General features: G+C 34.4%; 1 protein-coding gene across 1 annotated transcript; it reads left to right on the forward strand.

Annotated features, from left to right (window-relative positions):
- LOC109718087 (serine/threonine-protein kinase HT1) lies at nucleotides 13,175-18,067 on the forward strand. The gene is made up of 3 exons (XM_020244105.1): nucleotides 13,175-14,266; nucleotides 14,511-14,966; nucleotides 17,643-18,067. Exons 1-3 carry the CDS (start codon nucleotides 13,799-13,801, stop codon nucleotides 17,889-17,891), a joined length of 1,173 nt encoding a protein of 390 aa, XP_020099694.1. The 5' UTR covers nucleotides 13,175-13,798; the 3' UTR covers nucleotides 17,892-18,067.

An 18,634-nucleotide genomic window follows, 5' to 3' on the forward strand; every position in this document is an offset into this window, starting at 1 on the left:
CTTTTCTCCCCATAAATTAAGGGAATAAAGCCACGTGACATTTTAACCATAAGAATTTATATATATTGATAGATAGATATGATAAATTACAAGTTAATTTGAGGACCATATGTGTATTGCAAATAAATTATTATAATTTAATTTTTAATTTAACTTCCAACTCTCCTCTGGAAAGTTGCGGCATCACATAATTATTATAATATAATTTAATTTTTAAAATTGTTGTATTGCAAATAAATTAAAGTTTAAATACCAAAATGCCATGCAGCTCATAGTTTGAGGACCATATGTGTAATTTATCCTTAAATACAAGAAAAAAACTATCCATACACTTATTTTTCGGATATATGAAATATACCTATTTATTTAAGGGATGAGATTATTTTATTAGTCACATCACGTAATAAGTGAAGAGACTCACCTATTGGATGAAATAAAATAATTCTCCAAATAAGACATTATTTTTGTTGATTTTAACATTTGATTTATTGGCTAACAAAAAAGCAAAAAATAGAAAACAAGCACTTTTACGCACTATATTTACCTTACCGTAATAATAGATTTATATTTTAGTATTTTTTGCACTTTAGATCTTATCTACGAGAAGTTTGAGATTTCTTAACATAATCAACAATATCTTTGCAATCAGCTTCAGGCAGTAAACATCCCAATCATCTCAATTGTCTCTTTCAAAGATTTGCTTCATCAAAATAAATTTGATAAGGCAGTAGTAATTAAATTTTTTTTAAGGCTTCGTTTGGGATTGCGGGGAGATTACATTATGTGCGGTGAGAAAGTACGTTGGAAAAATATCATGTTTGTTTCTGTACATAATATTACGTTCCGCTAAGTCGATTACGATATATTTTCTTCGGTACCACCGGAGAACGCAGAAGTATATTCCTATATACTTTTTTCTCAACTCCATTTCATTTAATATTGTTAGATAGACCTCAATACCAAACTAAGCTTAAGTTTGCTACCTTTTATAATATAAAAAGGTTTAGGAGCAAACTAAAAAAATTAGATAATGGGATAATAATTAGAACAAAATTATAAAGTGTTCACATTATGGAGAATCCGTACATACTAATTAATGTAAATCCGGGACTTGCTTCAGTATTGATTGTTAGGATTCTATAACGGAAACGTCTAACCAAGTTTTTATCATAAATCTGTTTCCATAGCAAAAATAATACAATCATTAAAAAGAGAAAAATCAAATAGAAAATACAGGTGAAACAAAATTCACTAAACAAAAGAAGATTAAAACCTGACTCAACTTATTGAATGTTTTATAGTTTTAGTCCGAACCCTCTTTATTCTCTTATTCCTCTCTCTTCTTCTAAAAATTCAAAAGACTACTTTCAATCTCTCTCAAATGCGCCTATGCACTATGAAATATAATTAGATCAAAGGAATCCTTAATGCAGTGAAAAAAAGTTACCTTTAAGCATTGAGGAGAGTTGGAAGCCTTTTAATTCAGTTGTTGCCCATTTGGTTCAATTTTGGACTACTACATTTTTAATAACTAGAATTTTAAAATTTGTTCGATGTAAATCTAGAAAAAATTGGATTTTAGGTGAAACTTCTCGAAAACAGTAACCGTTCCCAAGGCCCAACGGCCATAAGGATGGGGCCTAATTGACATGGCCCACATAGACTATGCCGTGCCGTACCGTGCCGGACCGCGGGTTGGCCATTACATGGCCCAGCTGAAGTTACCTTAAATGTGTTGGATGTTAATGGATACAGATATCCAAAATTTTATTTGAATACGAATCCGGACATGGTGGATTTACTCGACGCTAAATGGATATAGTTTCGAATACAAGTATAAAAAAAGAAAATTCGACGGATATGAATTTGGGTATGAATTTTATCCCTGCCCGACTTGAATCCAAATTGATTTTACAATATATATTATATATAAATGTTTGATGTTATATTTGAATTTATATTCTAAAAATTTTAGATTTTTAACATAATATGTTTTAAAGTATGGTAAAGAGAAATAATTATTTCGGATTTCGATTTTCGGGTTTGGGTTCGGATTTCGGGTTTCTGGTCGGGTTCGAATTTGGATATGAATATTCAAAATCCATTGGGTTTGGATTCATATTCAAAGTTTTGAGAAATCTGTCGCGAATCCGATTCATTGACATCTCTACTTATGTCATTATGTCCGAGCAGTGCGGACGGTGGGCCAGGTTGGTGCTTTCTAGCACGACCCATGACTGTGTTGGGCCAGGTCAGTCCATGGGCCACTTGGCCCGTTTGACATCTCATCGTTTGGAGAGCCATTGTCTTGGGTTGAAAGCTTGAGGGATAAACTTGTTCAATTTCAAATTTAATCCATATAAAATTGTTTTCTCTCACATTTTCTTGTTTGTAATCCAAATTAGACTTTTTTCCCCCAAATTTGAAGGTGTTTTTGCCATGGAAAAGCTAAGTTTTATAATTTTCTTTTTCAAAAGTGATAATAAATTATTGCCTTCAAATTCCTAACATATAGAGTAAAACTATGTGTTTTTATTTGACTGTATCATTTTTCTTTCTTTATTTTTTTGAATATAATTTTTATATGATTGGATATTTTGATGAATAAAGTTACTTATTCTTGTTACTATTAATAAGCTTGCAATGCACCTATGTCATATGTGACAGGACAAACTTTTTAGAAGATGTGAGATAGATACACTTATAAATTATATAAATATTAGTACTATACGGCTAGGGCTACTGTACTTTATGAGTATAGCCCCCTTTGTACTTATAAGTTTCCAACCATTGGATGAAGAGATATGCGGTTAGAATGGTAGTGGTCCCTAGTTAGGTTAATAGTGATCCTTTTGGGTTGAGTAGATGGTTGGTTAAATAGTATGATCTAACGGATGAAAATGATCAAAGGAGTAGATCTAACGGCAAAAATTTATGAGTATAAAGGGAACTATACTCATAATTTTTCTATACATTTTTTTTTTCTTATAAAGAGCATCAACTTATTTGCCTTCCAAGTATGGTTTAGGCTTGTACAATATATCATTTCTCTTTTTTTGTCTTTTTCAAAAACAACTTTCACGCAATTAGAAATTTCTGTCGATAAAATTTTTTATTTTTGTCATGATTGGCTAACTTACGATACATTTAAATCATGTGTATAATGATAACTCTTTTTGAAAAATGAAAAAGCAAACTGAATTTTTTGCTCAAGTTTCTGTTTCTTACAAAAAAACAAGTCTTTAAAAATTAGTAAGTACAACCAAATTCATCATTTACTTTCATATACTTTCACATTGAATTTGTATATTAAAAAGATAAAAAAATATCTTCATTAATTAATTCACTATAGTACTAACGCAAACCTCATGCATACTAACACAGTACTTATTGTCATTATATAAATATGAGAGCTTCTATTATTACATCACTTTTTCTTTTGAATTTAAATTGGTCACCATAGTACCAATGCAAAACTCATGCATACTAATTCTATACTTTCATTGTATAAATTTGAAAAGAGGGCTTCTATAATCACATCACTTCTTTTTTGAAGTTTTTGAGTCGGGTGTATTTTCTTACAAACGCAGCATTATTTATGTCCGGTGTATTTTAAATGCCATCTTACAATCCCACATGGTAAAAATGTTTATATAGAATTTTAATGCATTATATAAAACCTATTTTAATTATACTTAATTTTGATCTCACTAACTCATATTTAAAAGTTAAGTTTACTAACTTGATTTTTAAAAATTATAATTTTATTATGGTACCTCGGCTAATTTGACTCGACTTATTGGATAGCTATTCTATTATAATATTTAGATGCAACGTTTGTCTTAATGAGAATTCAATTACATAAATAATGTAAAATACTCTAATTAAGCTAGCTAAAATTAATAATTAATTTTTACGTCAAAAATGTTATCATATAACTCAAGTTATCATAAATGATACTTATTATGTTTAATGCTAGTTATATCTACTCGGTGTTTCAAATTGGCCGACGGCATCTTCGCACTTTCTCTTTTCGCCGGTACTATCTTGTACACAATTTGGCTTCAAATTTTCAGAATCATTCACTCGCTTCCTTTCTTCTTTGCATGCCTCATCAGCTCTCTTGATGCTGCCTCTCTTGAATTTGCGAATCTCCCTAGGATCTGCACATTTTTAGAATAGAAATCCTTTCTTCTTTGCATGCCTCATCAGCTCTCTTGATGCCGTCTCTCTTGAATTTGCGAATCTTTCAAAATAGAAATTCCGTCAGAGAGTTTGATAATTGGTATCCGAGATCTCAAGTTCGAATCTCAAGTGGTAAAAGATTTAGTGATTGCTACCCGAGGTCCCTAGTGTAATATTTGTATTGTTGGTATGGTATCTCTAACTAATCAAAAAAAAATTCTAAAATCGCGGGTCCAATCATTATTTTTTAAAAAATATTTTATTTTACTTTTCTTTCCAAAAGAAATATATGATTGGCCGGGAAAAAAATATGGTATAAGTGTTATACAGTAGACTTCCTCCCGCTGTAATATGTATGATATAAGGGACTTGGCCAAGATTCTGAAAAAATAATTTTTACAAAATTAGTTTTGACTTGGAGAATTGATTTTGATTAAAAATTGTATAATGCTTGGTGGAGTCTAATAAAAGAGTAATTTTTTTAAGTGAATTTGTAAATTAGTTTGGCAAAACTCTTTACTGTTTGCAAATAATACTTTTTGCTAAAGTTTATTTCAAAATATGAATTCAAAATTTAAATTTTCCTCTAAAAATTATAAATTTTAAATATAAATATGAATCAAAATTTAAAAATTGGCAATTAAATTTAAATAAAAAAATTAAATTTTAAAATTTAGAATTTAGAATTTAGAATTTAGAATTTAGAATTTAGAATTTAAAACTTAAAATTTAGATTTTAGAATTTAAATTTTAAAATTTAAAATTTGAAATTAAACATTTGAAAATTAAACCTAAAATTTTAAGTTTTAAGTTTTATATTTAAAATTTTTGAAAATTTAAATTTAAATTTGAGGTTAAAATTTAAAATTTGAAATTTGAAATTGAAAATTTGAAATTTAAAATTTTAAAATTTCATATTTAATATTTAAATTTAAAGTTAAAAATTAAAAATTTATAACTTAAAATTTAAAATTTAAAATTTAACACTTACAATTTGAAATTTAAATTTGAAAATTTGAAATTTAAAATTTGAATTTGCAACTTTAAAATTTAAAATTTAAAACCTAATTCTAAATTTTAAATTTAAATTTACAGTTCAAAATCAGAATAAAATTTTAAGAAGCCAATTTTAGCTGTTTCTAAATTTGGGCCTCTAAAATCAGAAAACTATTCGGAGAATCAGAATCAAATCTTGAAAAAGAGGTTAATAAACACTTCATTGAAGAATACTTTTGACTAATCACTTTTCAGAATCTATGCAAACAATCCCTAAATCACATCCTACAACATGTGTTTTTTTTTCCATATTAAAAATTTATTTAGAATTGTGAAGGAACGTAAGTAAAAATAAATAAAATTTATCTAAACAATGGACCATATTGAATTGGCTATTTAATTTTTCAAAATTTTGATTTTATTAGCCAATCTTTCAATTTGTTTGATTTGATATTTGATTTGAGACGGTTAATAATACTTTGACTTTTAAAATTTAAGCTAATTAGTTACTTTCTTGAATTTATAGTTGTGAGAATTGGATAAAGTATACTAACTAAACCTGTAAAATTAAACATCTCATTCAAATTTTGAGTCAAAATGTTGCTGACTAACTCAAATCAAACAAATTGAAAGATTGGTTAGTAAAATCAAAATTTTGAAAAGTTTGATAGCCGATTCAAAATGATTTATAGTTAAGATAATCTTTGTATATTTTTACCAAATATTTTGTTTTATTTTCATAAGTGATACAGACAATAAAGTGGAAACCAAAGAAGTGCATGCATTTTTACACATGCCACTGGTTCAACATATTCTTTTTGGCTTTATAACATTTGGTTATTCTGGGTACCAAACAAGAATTCCTGTCAGATGATAAAATTATCTAATCAAATACAATATAATAATTTCAAATATGATAATGTATTAAAAAAGAAAAAATTATTGACATTCAAAAGTATATATACACACTATTGTATATACGTAAGTTGGAATTACCGACCTGCTCCACCAGAAGATCTGAAGATAAAATTTCGAAGGTAAAATTTCTTCAGAATCAGAAGATGATGAACTTGGATAAAATTTTGAAGAGTCATTCTTATACATGCTCACACATTCTGAAGACAAAATTTTTGAATCCGAGCTCATTATTTTCTGATTCTCCAGAGCTTGTCCATGAATTTAATTTACTATTTTATCATAAGAATTCAGTTAGATTACTTAATCGTATTCAGGTTTCCATAATTTTGTTGTAAGCATGTATAAGAATGATAGAGCGAAGTACAAAGCCACTGCTCGAAGCTGTATCCAGAAATTAACAGAGATCAGGGTAAAAGGTTGCGCTATTATGCTACTGCGTAGTTCAAAGATCATATTTTCATAATCGGAGATATGCTGTATATGTTGGCCTAAATGGGCCAGCATTCTGCTCTGTGACGGGAGGCATGTTGGGCCGAGTCATGATCGAAATAGTGTGAGGCTGGATGGGCCGAATCATGTTCGAAGTGGCGTGAGACTGAGTGAGTCGAGTCACAATCGAGACCCGTGGGCGCTGTATCTGTACGCTTTAAGTGAATTGGTTGCATATTTCTAACAGCTCGAATATTTAATATTAATGGCTAGCACCAACTATCCGACAAGTAGTATCAGAGACAAATGTGTCCCGATGCTGGAAGGAAGATTGTCTAATGTATCTCCTTCGTAAAGAATTTTTCCATAATGACCATGAACAGTTGCTCCAGGAGCCCAATGTGTCCAGATGCTGACAGTATAGATCTGAAAAATTTTTGGATTGATGGATTATCTGAAATTACAAGACAACTCTTAAACCCATTTGATCCTAAATCAACTCTTAAACCCATTTGATCCTAAATGACCTCGTTTCTCAATTTTGCAGTAACTCAATGGATCTCCCAAAGGGTTATCCAAAAAACCACCCAACTCTACAATTGAAAAATTCCGAGAAGTGAAATAACTCCACAAAATAGGATTTATAGTAACGAACTCTGATTGACCATAATTAATTTTCTACAGAAGTTTTTTGGCACAAGTAAATATAAAAATATAAAAAATACCATTCTCTACTGGCCCAAACTTTTAGAAAAAAGAGGTTGCTTTATATAATTTAATATGGTATTGAAGATATACGGTTGTTTTATTAATTTAATATAGTATTGGAAGCACTAGGTTCTTTTGGAGTTTTAAGTAACTCTTAGCATAATTAATTTTTTCTCATTTAATTCAAGTCCACATCATGGGCTACTAAAAAGTTTCGAGTCAAGATATGAGGGGCATCGTTAAATATAAAAATATAGAAGCACCACTTTTTATGAGTTTATGCTGTTGAAGAATAATAATTATTTCATAAAATTTAATACAAGAAGGTATATTTACAGGCTTGCAGTTTAACATATTCATTAATTTGTTCCAACCTCACTCACTCCAACTTGACCCAACAGAAAAGAAAAATATTCTGACAAGTATCGAGTCATAAGTTCGACCTAAATCCGACCCGAATAACTTTTTACCTTTTATGTTAGCGAATATTGATTCAAATTCGATCCGAACACGACGCATATTAGATTCTGCTGAGTACTCTGTGCTGGGTCAGAAAATTGCCATCTCCGGGTGAGTTAGAAAGACAAGTCAAGCTGTGAAATACAAAACACATTGGCTTCATCATTCTAGCTTGTTGTTCGCAAGTCACATCATGTTCGGCACGAAATGAGTTCGTGATCAATCGTCGTTTAATAAACGAGCCGAATAAGAGCTGAACTTTTTAGCTCGAAATTTTAATGAGCCGAACACGAGCTGGAGCCAGCCCTCTCGTGTTCAGCTCGATATCCATACTAATATTCGGATTTTAGGCCAATCCAATTTAAAGATAGTTATATTTTGTGAATTTCAATTATTAGATTAAAATTCTAACTGTTTAATTTTCTTCCAACATTTCACCCAGCTGTAGCGCTAACAATCTAGCTTGCTGTTCGCGAGCCAGCTCATATTCAGCTTGTTTATTCTGAATTTTTCAGCTTGATATTTTAACGAGCCAGCTTGCGCGTGTTCGGCTCGTTGACAGCCCTACGCTGTAGATTAAAGTATATGTTAGGATGTATGGAGATTATCTTAACCATGGATCAAATTGGTGCATGCCTTCAAAAGTTTTTAGCTTTATTGACATCACCATTTCAGCAATTGGCCATACACTCCTCTGCACATCCACACACCACTCTGCAAATTGCTCTGCATTTTATCTCATGTCTCTCTCTATCGCCCACCTGATTGCAAAACTTTCTGCATGTAAAATTTGAATTGTTTGATTAGAAACATGAGATGGATTGATACTGACATGGAAATTTTAGCAAGTTTATTTCTAGATATTGAGATGCAAGTCTTAAAAGTTCAAATAGCATTATGCAAATAGCTTCAGAAAGTGCTAAGCTTCTGATTCTCGGAAAATAAATACAAAAAAAAAACCTATATTTTGTCGGATCGTTGGCGCAACCATTAATCCCAAAAGCTCGAGCGGTTAGAAATACGTAACCAATTCACTTAAAGCGTACAGATATAGCGCCCACGAATCTCGATTGTGAATCGGCTCAATTAGCCTCACGCCACTTCGAATATGACTCGGTTCAATCCAGCCCCACGCCATTTCGAATATGACTCGACGTACATGGCCTCCTGCCACAGAGCAGGATGCTGGTCCATTTAAGCCAACATATTTTTGACATTTTTTTTACAAAAAGACCCTATATATGCACAAGTTAAACAATAGGCTTAATTGCATTAATCACTGTACTTTAGGGCTTTTCCATTTTCTACACTTTGCAAGGACATCATTAAACTATCTTTTTTTTCGTTAATTTTACTTGTACAAACGATAATCCTGAAATTTTAAAAAGCACTAGTTGAAAGTAATAGAGAAAATTTACAAAACCTTTTTTGACAAGAAAAGAAAATATAGCACAGAATTATCTACAAAAATATTTAAAATAAATTGCTAGAAGCTTCTAAAGAAAATTAGGGTTCAATAATGTCACAAATGAAAAGAATACTAAGATACAATGTGGTAGAACTAACAGTATGGATATATAGGGATGTCAATGGTTTGGTTTTGGAGTGGTCTTCGAAAAATCCGAAACCGAACCTGAATAGAAAATAAAAAAATCAAACTAAAATAATTCTACTTAACCGTATGGATCGAATGTCGGGTTCCAAGATTTTATCGCCATTATCGAGATCATCTCCAATTAGGGACTATTTGGTTGGATGTAATTAGAACTATAGTGTTGTTGGATGTGCATATAGTTGAAAATGTAATAATTATAGCGACATGAATGATGTTTGATTTAGAAAATGTTGTAATTATAAATAATTTAATTAACTGCATATAGTTGAGAAGCGCATTTCCAAAAGTTGATCACTTTTATATAACCAACGTATAAAAAAAAATTTCTGCCTAAAACTGATTAGGGTGGTAAGTCTAACATTTATTTAAAATTACTCTCTCCAACTACTACAGTTGGAACTACGGTCAAATTGGGTGTAGTTTCAACTGCTGTAGTTAGGCTCCCCTTGCAGTTCCAACTACAGAATTTGAATTCAGATGCATCAAACCAAACACTAAATTTGGATATGCATATGGTTGCAGTGCAGTCGCAACTAAACAGTCCCTTATTTTAGATTAAAAAGTGCTGTGACTATAAATATATAATTGGTTAAATTATAGAAAACCCCCCTATCAATACCCACCTTTTCACTTTCCCCCTTATCATTCAAAAACCTACAATTTGTCCTCTTAAAAAATAAAAAATATTCACAGGAGGGTACGCTATGACAAAATGATCAAATTGCCTCTCATACTTTTCGTCTCCTCTCCCATACGAAGCTTCTCTTCCGCAGCCGCAGTCTCTCATTCTCTCTTCGCGCCTCCCTCGACCTCAGCTCCAACTCCGTTTCCCTCCACCTGCTCCCCGGCTCCTCCAGCACTCTCGTCCCTTCATTTCAGCGACTGTAAGGAGAAAGATCGGGATAGGCATGGACAAAGAGATGGGCGAGTTGAGGGTGAGGCAACGGAGGAGGGCGAGGACATGTGTGTGGGCATGGACAGAAGGGTGGGTGGGGACGAAGCGGCGGCCGAGGCATGTGTGTGAGCACGGATGACGATTCAGAGGTATTTTGGGTATAAAAAATAAGATATAAACGGAACCCTAACAGTACACTGACGGCGGGGGCCGAAGTGAACATTTTTTATTTTTTAAGAGGGCAAAGGGTAGTTTTTTGAATGATAGAGGGGGAAAGTAAAAAAGCAGGTATTGACCGGAAGGTTTTCTATAATTTAGCCTAAATGATTTATCTAATTGTATATAGTTGAGAGGGGCATTTCTAAAAGTTGATCACTTTTATATCACCAATATAAAAAAAAATTTCTATCTAAAACTACTTAGAGAGGTAAGTCTAACATTTATTTATAATTACTCTCTCCAACTACTACAGTTGGAACTGTGGCCAAATTAGGTGTAGTTTCAGCTACCGTAGTTAAACCTCCTCCTACAATTACAACTACAGCATTTAAATTCAAATGCATCAAACTAAACACCAAATTTGGATATGCATACGATTGCAATTGTAGTGCAGTCGCAACTATATGCAACCAAACAATCCCTTATTTTTGATCGAAACCATCTTAGTCGGATTCAGGTTCGAATAAACGGTTGCGGATTCATGTCTGTTGACATCCCCATGTATGGAGGACAAATAGAAGAGAGTGCACAGAATTCTCAGGTGCACCTGGCGCAGGCAATAATTTCTCTCGTGCTAGGAAGTAGTCCGTTAGAATAGGTGGTGTTCATTCACATTAGATTGGGTGTTTCTCTTGGTATCTTTCCCATGAACTCCAATAGAGCAAAGGAGAAAAAGAGTGAAAAAAAAAGTGCTTCTTGAAAAAGTGGGTGATCTTTTCAGCTACAAAGTCACAAGAAATCCTTGACACCCTTTAAATCCCTCTCTCTCATCCCATCTCCAGCAGATTCCAAAATCCATTTTAAGTGATTGTGGAGAGAAGGGAAGAGACAAAAAAATAAATAAATAAATACAATACAATAAAATAAATAAAAGGAGAAAAGAGTTGATTTTTTTTCTCTTTTTTTTTTTTTTTTTTTTTTTTGGCTTCTATATGTGCACTTTTCCCTCAATCTTTGCTATTTCCTTGATGAATCATATGCACTTGATCCCACTCTTTTCTCCCTGTAAACTAATATTTAATTTTTTTTTTTCAAAATTATATATATATATATATAGAGTTGAGCTAGAATACTATCGTAGTAAACGAGCCGTTTTAGTACCGATTTGTTTTTTGATGATAGAGCTTCCAAATTGACGATCGGCCCGTTAAATATGATCTAAATCATTTAAACTAGCTAGAAACAAATTTCACGCACTTTCGATATGGTTCTTTTATCCATCAAGTGAACAGAAAAATGAATGGCTGAAAATGAATACTCTTTTAAAAAATGATGATACGAGTCTTGTAATCAAGATCAAGAGTATAGATCTTGTTTAAATAGTTTAAAGAATTTTCTAACAAAAATTCAATTGATTTGGATATCTTTACGCCGTTAAACGAGAAAACGCTTCTTATCGACCATTAAAATTACAAATTTTGAAACCTTTGATCATTAGGCAAATGATGTCGAAAAGATTTGAAATTTGATTTCTAAACACTTCAAGTGGTATAGATCATGTTCAACGGAGCTGATCGTCAATTTGGAAGTTTTATCATCGAAAACAAATCGGTAGTAAACTGCTCGTTTACTACCGATAGTATTCTAGCTGAACTCTCTCTCTTCTCTCCTCCTCTCCTCCTCTCTCTCTATCTCGTATATATATATATATATAGTTGAGCTGGAATACTATCGGTAGCAAACAATCTCCGTTGCCACCCATTTGTTTTCGATGATGGAGCCTCCAAATCGACGATCAGTATTGTTGAAAGTGATTTATACTACTTGAAGTATTTAGAAATCAAATTTCATGCTTTTTCGATATTGTTCTCTTGTTCATCAAGTAGGCGTAAAAATAAACGGCTGAAAATAAATATTCTCTAAAACGTGATGATAGGAATTTTGTAATAAAGATCGAGAGTATAGATCTTGTTCTAAATAGTTTAAAAAATTTTCTAACAAAAATTCAGTTGATTTGGATAGCTTTACACCATTAAACGAGAAAACGCTTCATATCGACCATTAAAATTACAAATTTTGAAACCCTTTGATCATTAGGTCAATGATGTCGAAAAGATTTGAAATTTAATTTCTATATACTTCAAGTGATATAAATTATGTTTAACAGTGCCGATCGTCGATTTGGAGGCTCCATCATCGAAAACAAATGGATGGCAACGGAGCCCGTTTGCTACCGATAGCATTCTAGCTCAACTCTCTCTCTCTCTCTCTCTCTATATATATATACTCCTGCAAAATACTAAAATTATAGATTTCCTTAAAAGTTTTAATTATTAAAAAATATATCAGCGACGAAGTTCTATAGTTTGCAAAATTTATCTCTTTCAGTTAACTTTACTGTGATATTTTAGTTTCACTACCTATTCTATCTCTCATATCACTCTATGTAAATTGCAAATATTCAATCCCAATTTTTGGTGAAAAATGATAGTAATCAATTGAAAGGAAAATTTTGAAAATATTTTAAAATTTTGGAGTGATATATTGGAGAATTTAAACTTTTTACTGTCCACAATCCATATTGTCAAAACTTTATAGAATGTATCTACATGTGACCTATAAACTAATTTAGTAACAGAGAGAGAGATATATATATAGAGAATAGTAAAGTTATGTATGCATTTGACCCGTAAACTAATTTATTAGGAGGGAAAGAGAAAGAGAGAGAAAGAAGTAAAGTATGCATTTGACCTATAAACTGATAGAGAGAGAGAGAGAGAGAGTACTTGAACTTATGGTGTTCCTTTCCCTCCATGGCAAGTTGCTCAGGATCCTTCTGCTTCACAACACCAGCTAAACCCCCCCATCACCTTCAAGCCTCTCTCAAAAGCCTCAGAAACCACCACCACCACCACTCCAAAAACAAAATTTTAAGGCAAAATAAAAAAAAAATCCTTAGAAACCCACACCTTCTCTCATATCTGCACCAAAACTCAATTTCTCTTCAAAAAAGCTCTTCATATGCTTCACCTCCTCCCCCCCCCTCTAAGAAGATTCTTGGTCCTCTTTCCTTGTTTTCCTACTTCTTTGGAGAAACCCCAAATCCCTTCCTTCTCAACTCATCATCTCCAATACTCCCCCATGTCCAAGGCATTCCCCAACACCTAATATGCATATTCTTATTACACTCCTCACAAATCCCATGTAAAACACCTATTATTGTCTCTTAACATCTAGTTTCTTAGCTCCTAATACTAGTGACTAAGTTATCATAATGTCTTTGCGAAACTCTCTGTTGGTGCTTCTTTGTATCCTTTCCTATTCCTCCATCGGGATCATATTGTCGCAGTTCTTGAACTGCCTCAGCTACACCTTCTCTTTCAGCTAGTCTTTCTCCGGGCCGAATTCGCCGGGCTCGATCGGGTCGTCGAGAAATGGTTTCGTGTTTGCGGGCGCTGAGGCTGGGGAAGAAGAACAAGGGGGGCAATTCAGTGCCCTTGCCACCCCCTCCCCCTCCCTCACAACCATGTTCCTCCTCCTCCTCTTACCCTTCCTCATCTTCTTACCCCTATCCGTTGCATTCGGAGCTGGAGATCATGGAAAAGAAGAGGTGGGACAGTATGGACTCGTGGTCGATGCTGCTGGAGCCCGGAAACGGCGACAGTTCGGAGGGGAACCGCGAGGAGTGGATGGCGGACCTGTCGCAGCTGTTCCTAGGGAACAAGTTCGCATCGGGGTCGAACAGTCGGATCTACCGAGGGATTTACAAGCAGCGGGCGGTGGCCGTGAAGATGGTGAGGATTCCCGACCAGGAGGACGACGAGAAGCGGAGGGATCTCGAGGAGCAATTCAACTCCGAAGTCGCCTTCCTCTCCCGGCTTTACCATCCTAACATTGTGCAGGTTTCAGATTACACGATTTTACGTACTTCGAATTCGTTTCCTTATTCTCATGCAACATACTATATACTAAAACTTACAGTAGTTAGTTATTGATTTAGTGGTGTTAATTGTTGGATCAGTACTAAAAGGTGCTAATAATTTGAATTTTCCACTACAACACTCTTGAATTGTGTGTGAACATGCTCACGACTAGAAAATTGTTAGTTTCGATCATTTATTTCCGTCTGTTATGGTAAATTTGCAGTTTATAGCGGCGTGCAAGAAACCGCCCGTGTACTGTATCATCACGGAGTACATGTCGCAAGGAACGCTGAGGATGTATCTTCACAAGAAAGAGCCGTATTCGCTCTCGACCGAGACGATTCTGAGGTTAGCCCTCGACATATCGCGAGGAATGCAGTACCTGCACTCGCAAGGAGTGATTCACAGGGACCTCAAATCTCACAACTTGCTCCTGAATGACGAGATGCGAGTTAAGGTCGCTGATTTCGGCACGTCGTGCCTCGAGACGCAGTGTCGGGCCTCCAAAGGTAACATGGGAACTTACCGTTGGATGGCGCCCGAAATGATCAAGGAGAAACCGTACACTCGGAAGGTCGACGTCTATAGTTTCGGAATCGTGCTGTGGGAATTGACGACCGCGCTCGTTCCATTCCAGGGGATGACGCCCGTGCAGGCCGCGTACGCTGCTTCTGAGAAGGTTGGTGCTTCTGTTAAGAATAGCAATAATGTTTTCATGCATAATTCACATTTCTCATATTCTATCAATCATAAACAAAGTGAGTTTCATTAAAGGCACAATTATTTCTGATAGCATGCATATTTACAATAATTTCTTTTTTGTGTTTCTTCTTTTGCAATTCATGAACAAACTATTGATCATATATGTATTATTATCAGCTATTTTCATGAACAAATTATCAGCTATTACAGTTTGCTTTTCATCAGAGAGCAATTATTTTTTGTGAGCATACTTAAAATAATGTTTTTCTTGTACTTTTCCCCTTCACAATTCATGGAGAAACTATTGAACATGCATTAAATCAGATAATTTAGTTGCGGTTCATTCTTTTTTCCTTTTGTATTTACCACAACCAACAAAAATTAAGAGGAAAGCATTTTGAAAAGTGAGTTTGTTATTTGTACAAGCAAGTAATCTCTTGTGCTCCTTCCTTTCCATTTGATGGACAAACTATTCATTATTCAACATTCACCTTAATTTCTAACTTATGATCATGTTTCGCTTCTAGCAAATGACACCCCTGTTAAGTGGATAGTTCTAGATGGAAAACAAAATGGAACCTTGGCCTCTATATAATGTAGAGGGCTTCTTTACCTAACAGTTTAAGCTTTTAGGCTGGCCCGAGTCTTTTTAACATAGCATCAATATAAGAGGTTATGAGTTCAAGTCACGTTCGAAATGACGGAAGGTGGAATTGGGCTGAATCATATTCGAAGTTAGTTAGGAGGCTAGTTGGTCCGAGTCACAATCGAGACCTGTGGGCACTGTGTCTATACGCTTTAAGTGAATTGATTACGTATTTTTAATAACTCAAGTTTTTAGAATTAATGATTAACGCCAATGATTCAACAAGTGGTATCAGCTGCGAATTTGTGTTGGTGTTGGGGGAAATTGTTGGGTTCAAGGGGCCAACATCCTGGCTCTGTGGCTCGGGGAATTGCTGAATTCAATTGTTTCCATCTTTCTAATAGCTCACGTTTTTAGAATTAATGGTTAACGCGTTCAAATTTTTGGCACCAACAATCCATAAGTGGTATCAGAGCCAGAGATTATAGATTCTAGTCTCGTATGCTGCGAATTTGTGCAGGTGTTGGCGTTGGAGGGAATTGTTGGGTTCAAGGGGCAAGCATCCTGGCTCTACGGCTGGGAGAAATTGTTGGGTTCAATTGATTGCATCTTCTATTAGCTCAAGTTTTTAGAATTAATGGTTAGCGCGCTCAAGTTTTTAGAATTAATAGTTAGCACCAACAATCCGACAAATGGTATCAAAGCTAGAGATCTTGGATTCGATTACCGTATGCTGTGGATTTGTGCATGTGCTGGTGCTGGGGGCAATTGTGAGGTTCAAGGGGTTTGGGGGGGATTGTTGGATTCAAGTGGCCAGGTCCTGTGGCTGGGGGGAATTATTGGGTTCAAGGGACCAGCAGAATTGTTGGGTTCAAAGGGTGCAGATGCTGGTGCTGAGAGCAATTGTTAGGTTGTAGGGGCCATCATCCTGGCCATGTGGCTTGGGCAGAGCTGTTGTGTTCAAGGGGTCAGCATCCTAGCCCTGTGGTGGGAGGTCAAGTTGGGTCAGGTCACGTTCGAAATGGTGAGAGGTTGGCTGGACCAGATCATGTTCGAAATGGCGGGAGACTAGTTTAATCAAGACCCATGGATGCTATGACTGCACACTTTAAGCAAATTGACTGTGTTTTTCTAATAGCTCGAGCTTTTGAAATTAATGTTTCGAGTTATTGGAATTAATGATATGCGCCAACGATCCGATAGTTAAGACAATTCACACGTCAATTATTCATCAGAAACTTATTAAGGCGATTCACACTTAATTTTAAGTTTGTTATTTTACATAGGCTAAATTACACTTTTTGTCCCCATGTTTGAGCGTGTGACACTTTAGCCCTCAATTTTAAATTGTTGCAATTTCTAATTCAAACTTTTTAGAGTATAGCAATAAAATTCCATAGTCCAATTAATTTGATTGAATGGTGATGTGTCACTAATGTGGCAGTGATGTAACAATATTTTGATCGATGATATGACAACAACTAAGATGTCATGCCACTACCACATTTACAACACATTAGCATCTAGTTAACTAAATTGAACTGCCAGACATAATTACAAGTTTTCGACAATATAGAAAGTTGGAGCTATAAATTGTACCAAGTGATCCCCTCATAGTTTGACAATCAAAAGTGTAATTTGGCCTTTTACATATGGCAAATATACTCCTTTCATTTCCTATGTAAGTTGCAGCAGTATGATATATTTGATTTGATCCCTCAGATAACTGGAACTTCAACCTGTGTTACTGGGGGGAATCCAACATAATCTGAAAATTGAACATAATCATGTTTAAGTGGATCTAAAGTACACAAAAATAACAACAAAAACAAAAGCATGCATGTAAAAGCAGAATTCGAATTTTAACCAAACATTCTACAACTTCATGTCTCTTTGTAATACATATGTATTTTTTTTAGATGCAGGTGCCAATTTCTTCAATAAAACAAAAAAATTAAGTCCATCATTTGGAGACAGATTTTTTTTTTTTTTTTTTTTTTCCTTTGTTTACTCATTTATAACCTAACTGTAACATTTCTTTGATCTTACTCTTGTGTTATTGATCAGAATCTGCGACCGCCCTTATCGACTACTTGTTCTCCCGTCCTCAATCATCTCATCAAGAGTTGCTGGTCTGCGAATCCTGCAAAAAGACCTGATTTCACCTACATTGTCTCTGTGTTGGAAAAGTTTGATCACTGCCTCAAAGAAGGCTTGCCTATCCTTGTACATCAAGAATTCGGAATCGGGAGTTCGCTTGTCGACCTCTTTAAGGGATGCATCATGCAACATTCATCGATACCTGTTCGCGCTTGAGAAAAAACAGTTGAACAATGTTTCTTGCAAGTACATGAAATTGAATGTTCTAGTTTTATGTATGTTTATGATGAAGTTTTCCGGTCTTAATGAACAGAGGCATTGTGCCAAATGGTGTAAGATGTTAAAAATTCGGTCATACCAATTTAAGAATGATTGCATATTTTTGTACTTCATGATGATGGAACGCTTAGGAGGAGGTTAAAGTTGATTCATCTTGTTTACTTGATTTATTATCGGAATAGCAGGACCATTGGATGGTCAGCAATGTTAAAGTTGACTCATCTCTAGAAGCACGGAGCCCTTTGTGCTGCTACGTCATTTTTTTATGACAGGACATTTGAATCGACAATCATAAAAATTCCTTAATACTCTTTTATTCTTGCAAATTCGCGAAGGCTTTAGACCCCTTCTCTGCTTGATCCATTTTGAAGGCATACTGATTACCAATACCGCAACTTTGGCATTGGAGGCGCACTGTGCTATCCATTCCTGCCACTTTCCATTTGAGAAACATCTAGCTTGCTTTCTCGTACGCTTTCTCAAAGTCAATCTTTATTCCTACTCCATCGACAGACGTCTTCTTGCACTAGGACACAAGCTCACTCACTGCCATAAACGCATTTGAAATGACTCAACTCTTCAGAAAAGTTGATTGTTTTGGTTAGATAATGGTACTCATAACCCCGTCCGTAAATAAGACTGATAGGTCTGAAGTCATTTGCCCGAGCAGTATCTTGTCT

This window comes from Ananas comosus, linkage group 12, assembly GCF_001540865.1.
Source record: "Ananas comosus cultivar F153 linkage group 12, ASM154086v1, whole genome shotgun sequence".
Taxonomy (NCBI): Eukaryota; Viridiplantae; Streptophyta; class Magnoliopsida; order Poales; family Bromeliaceae; genus Ananas; species Ananas comosus.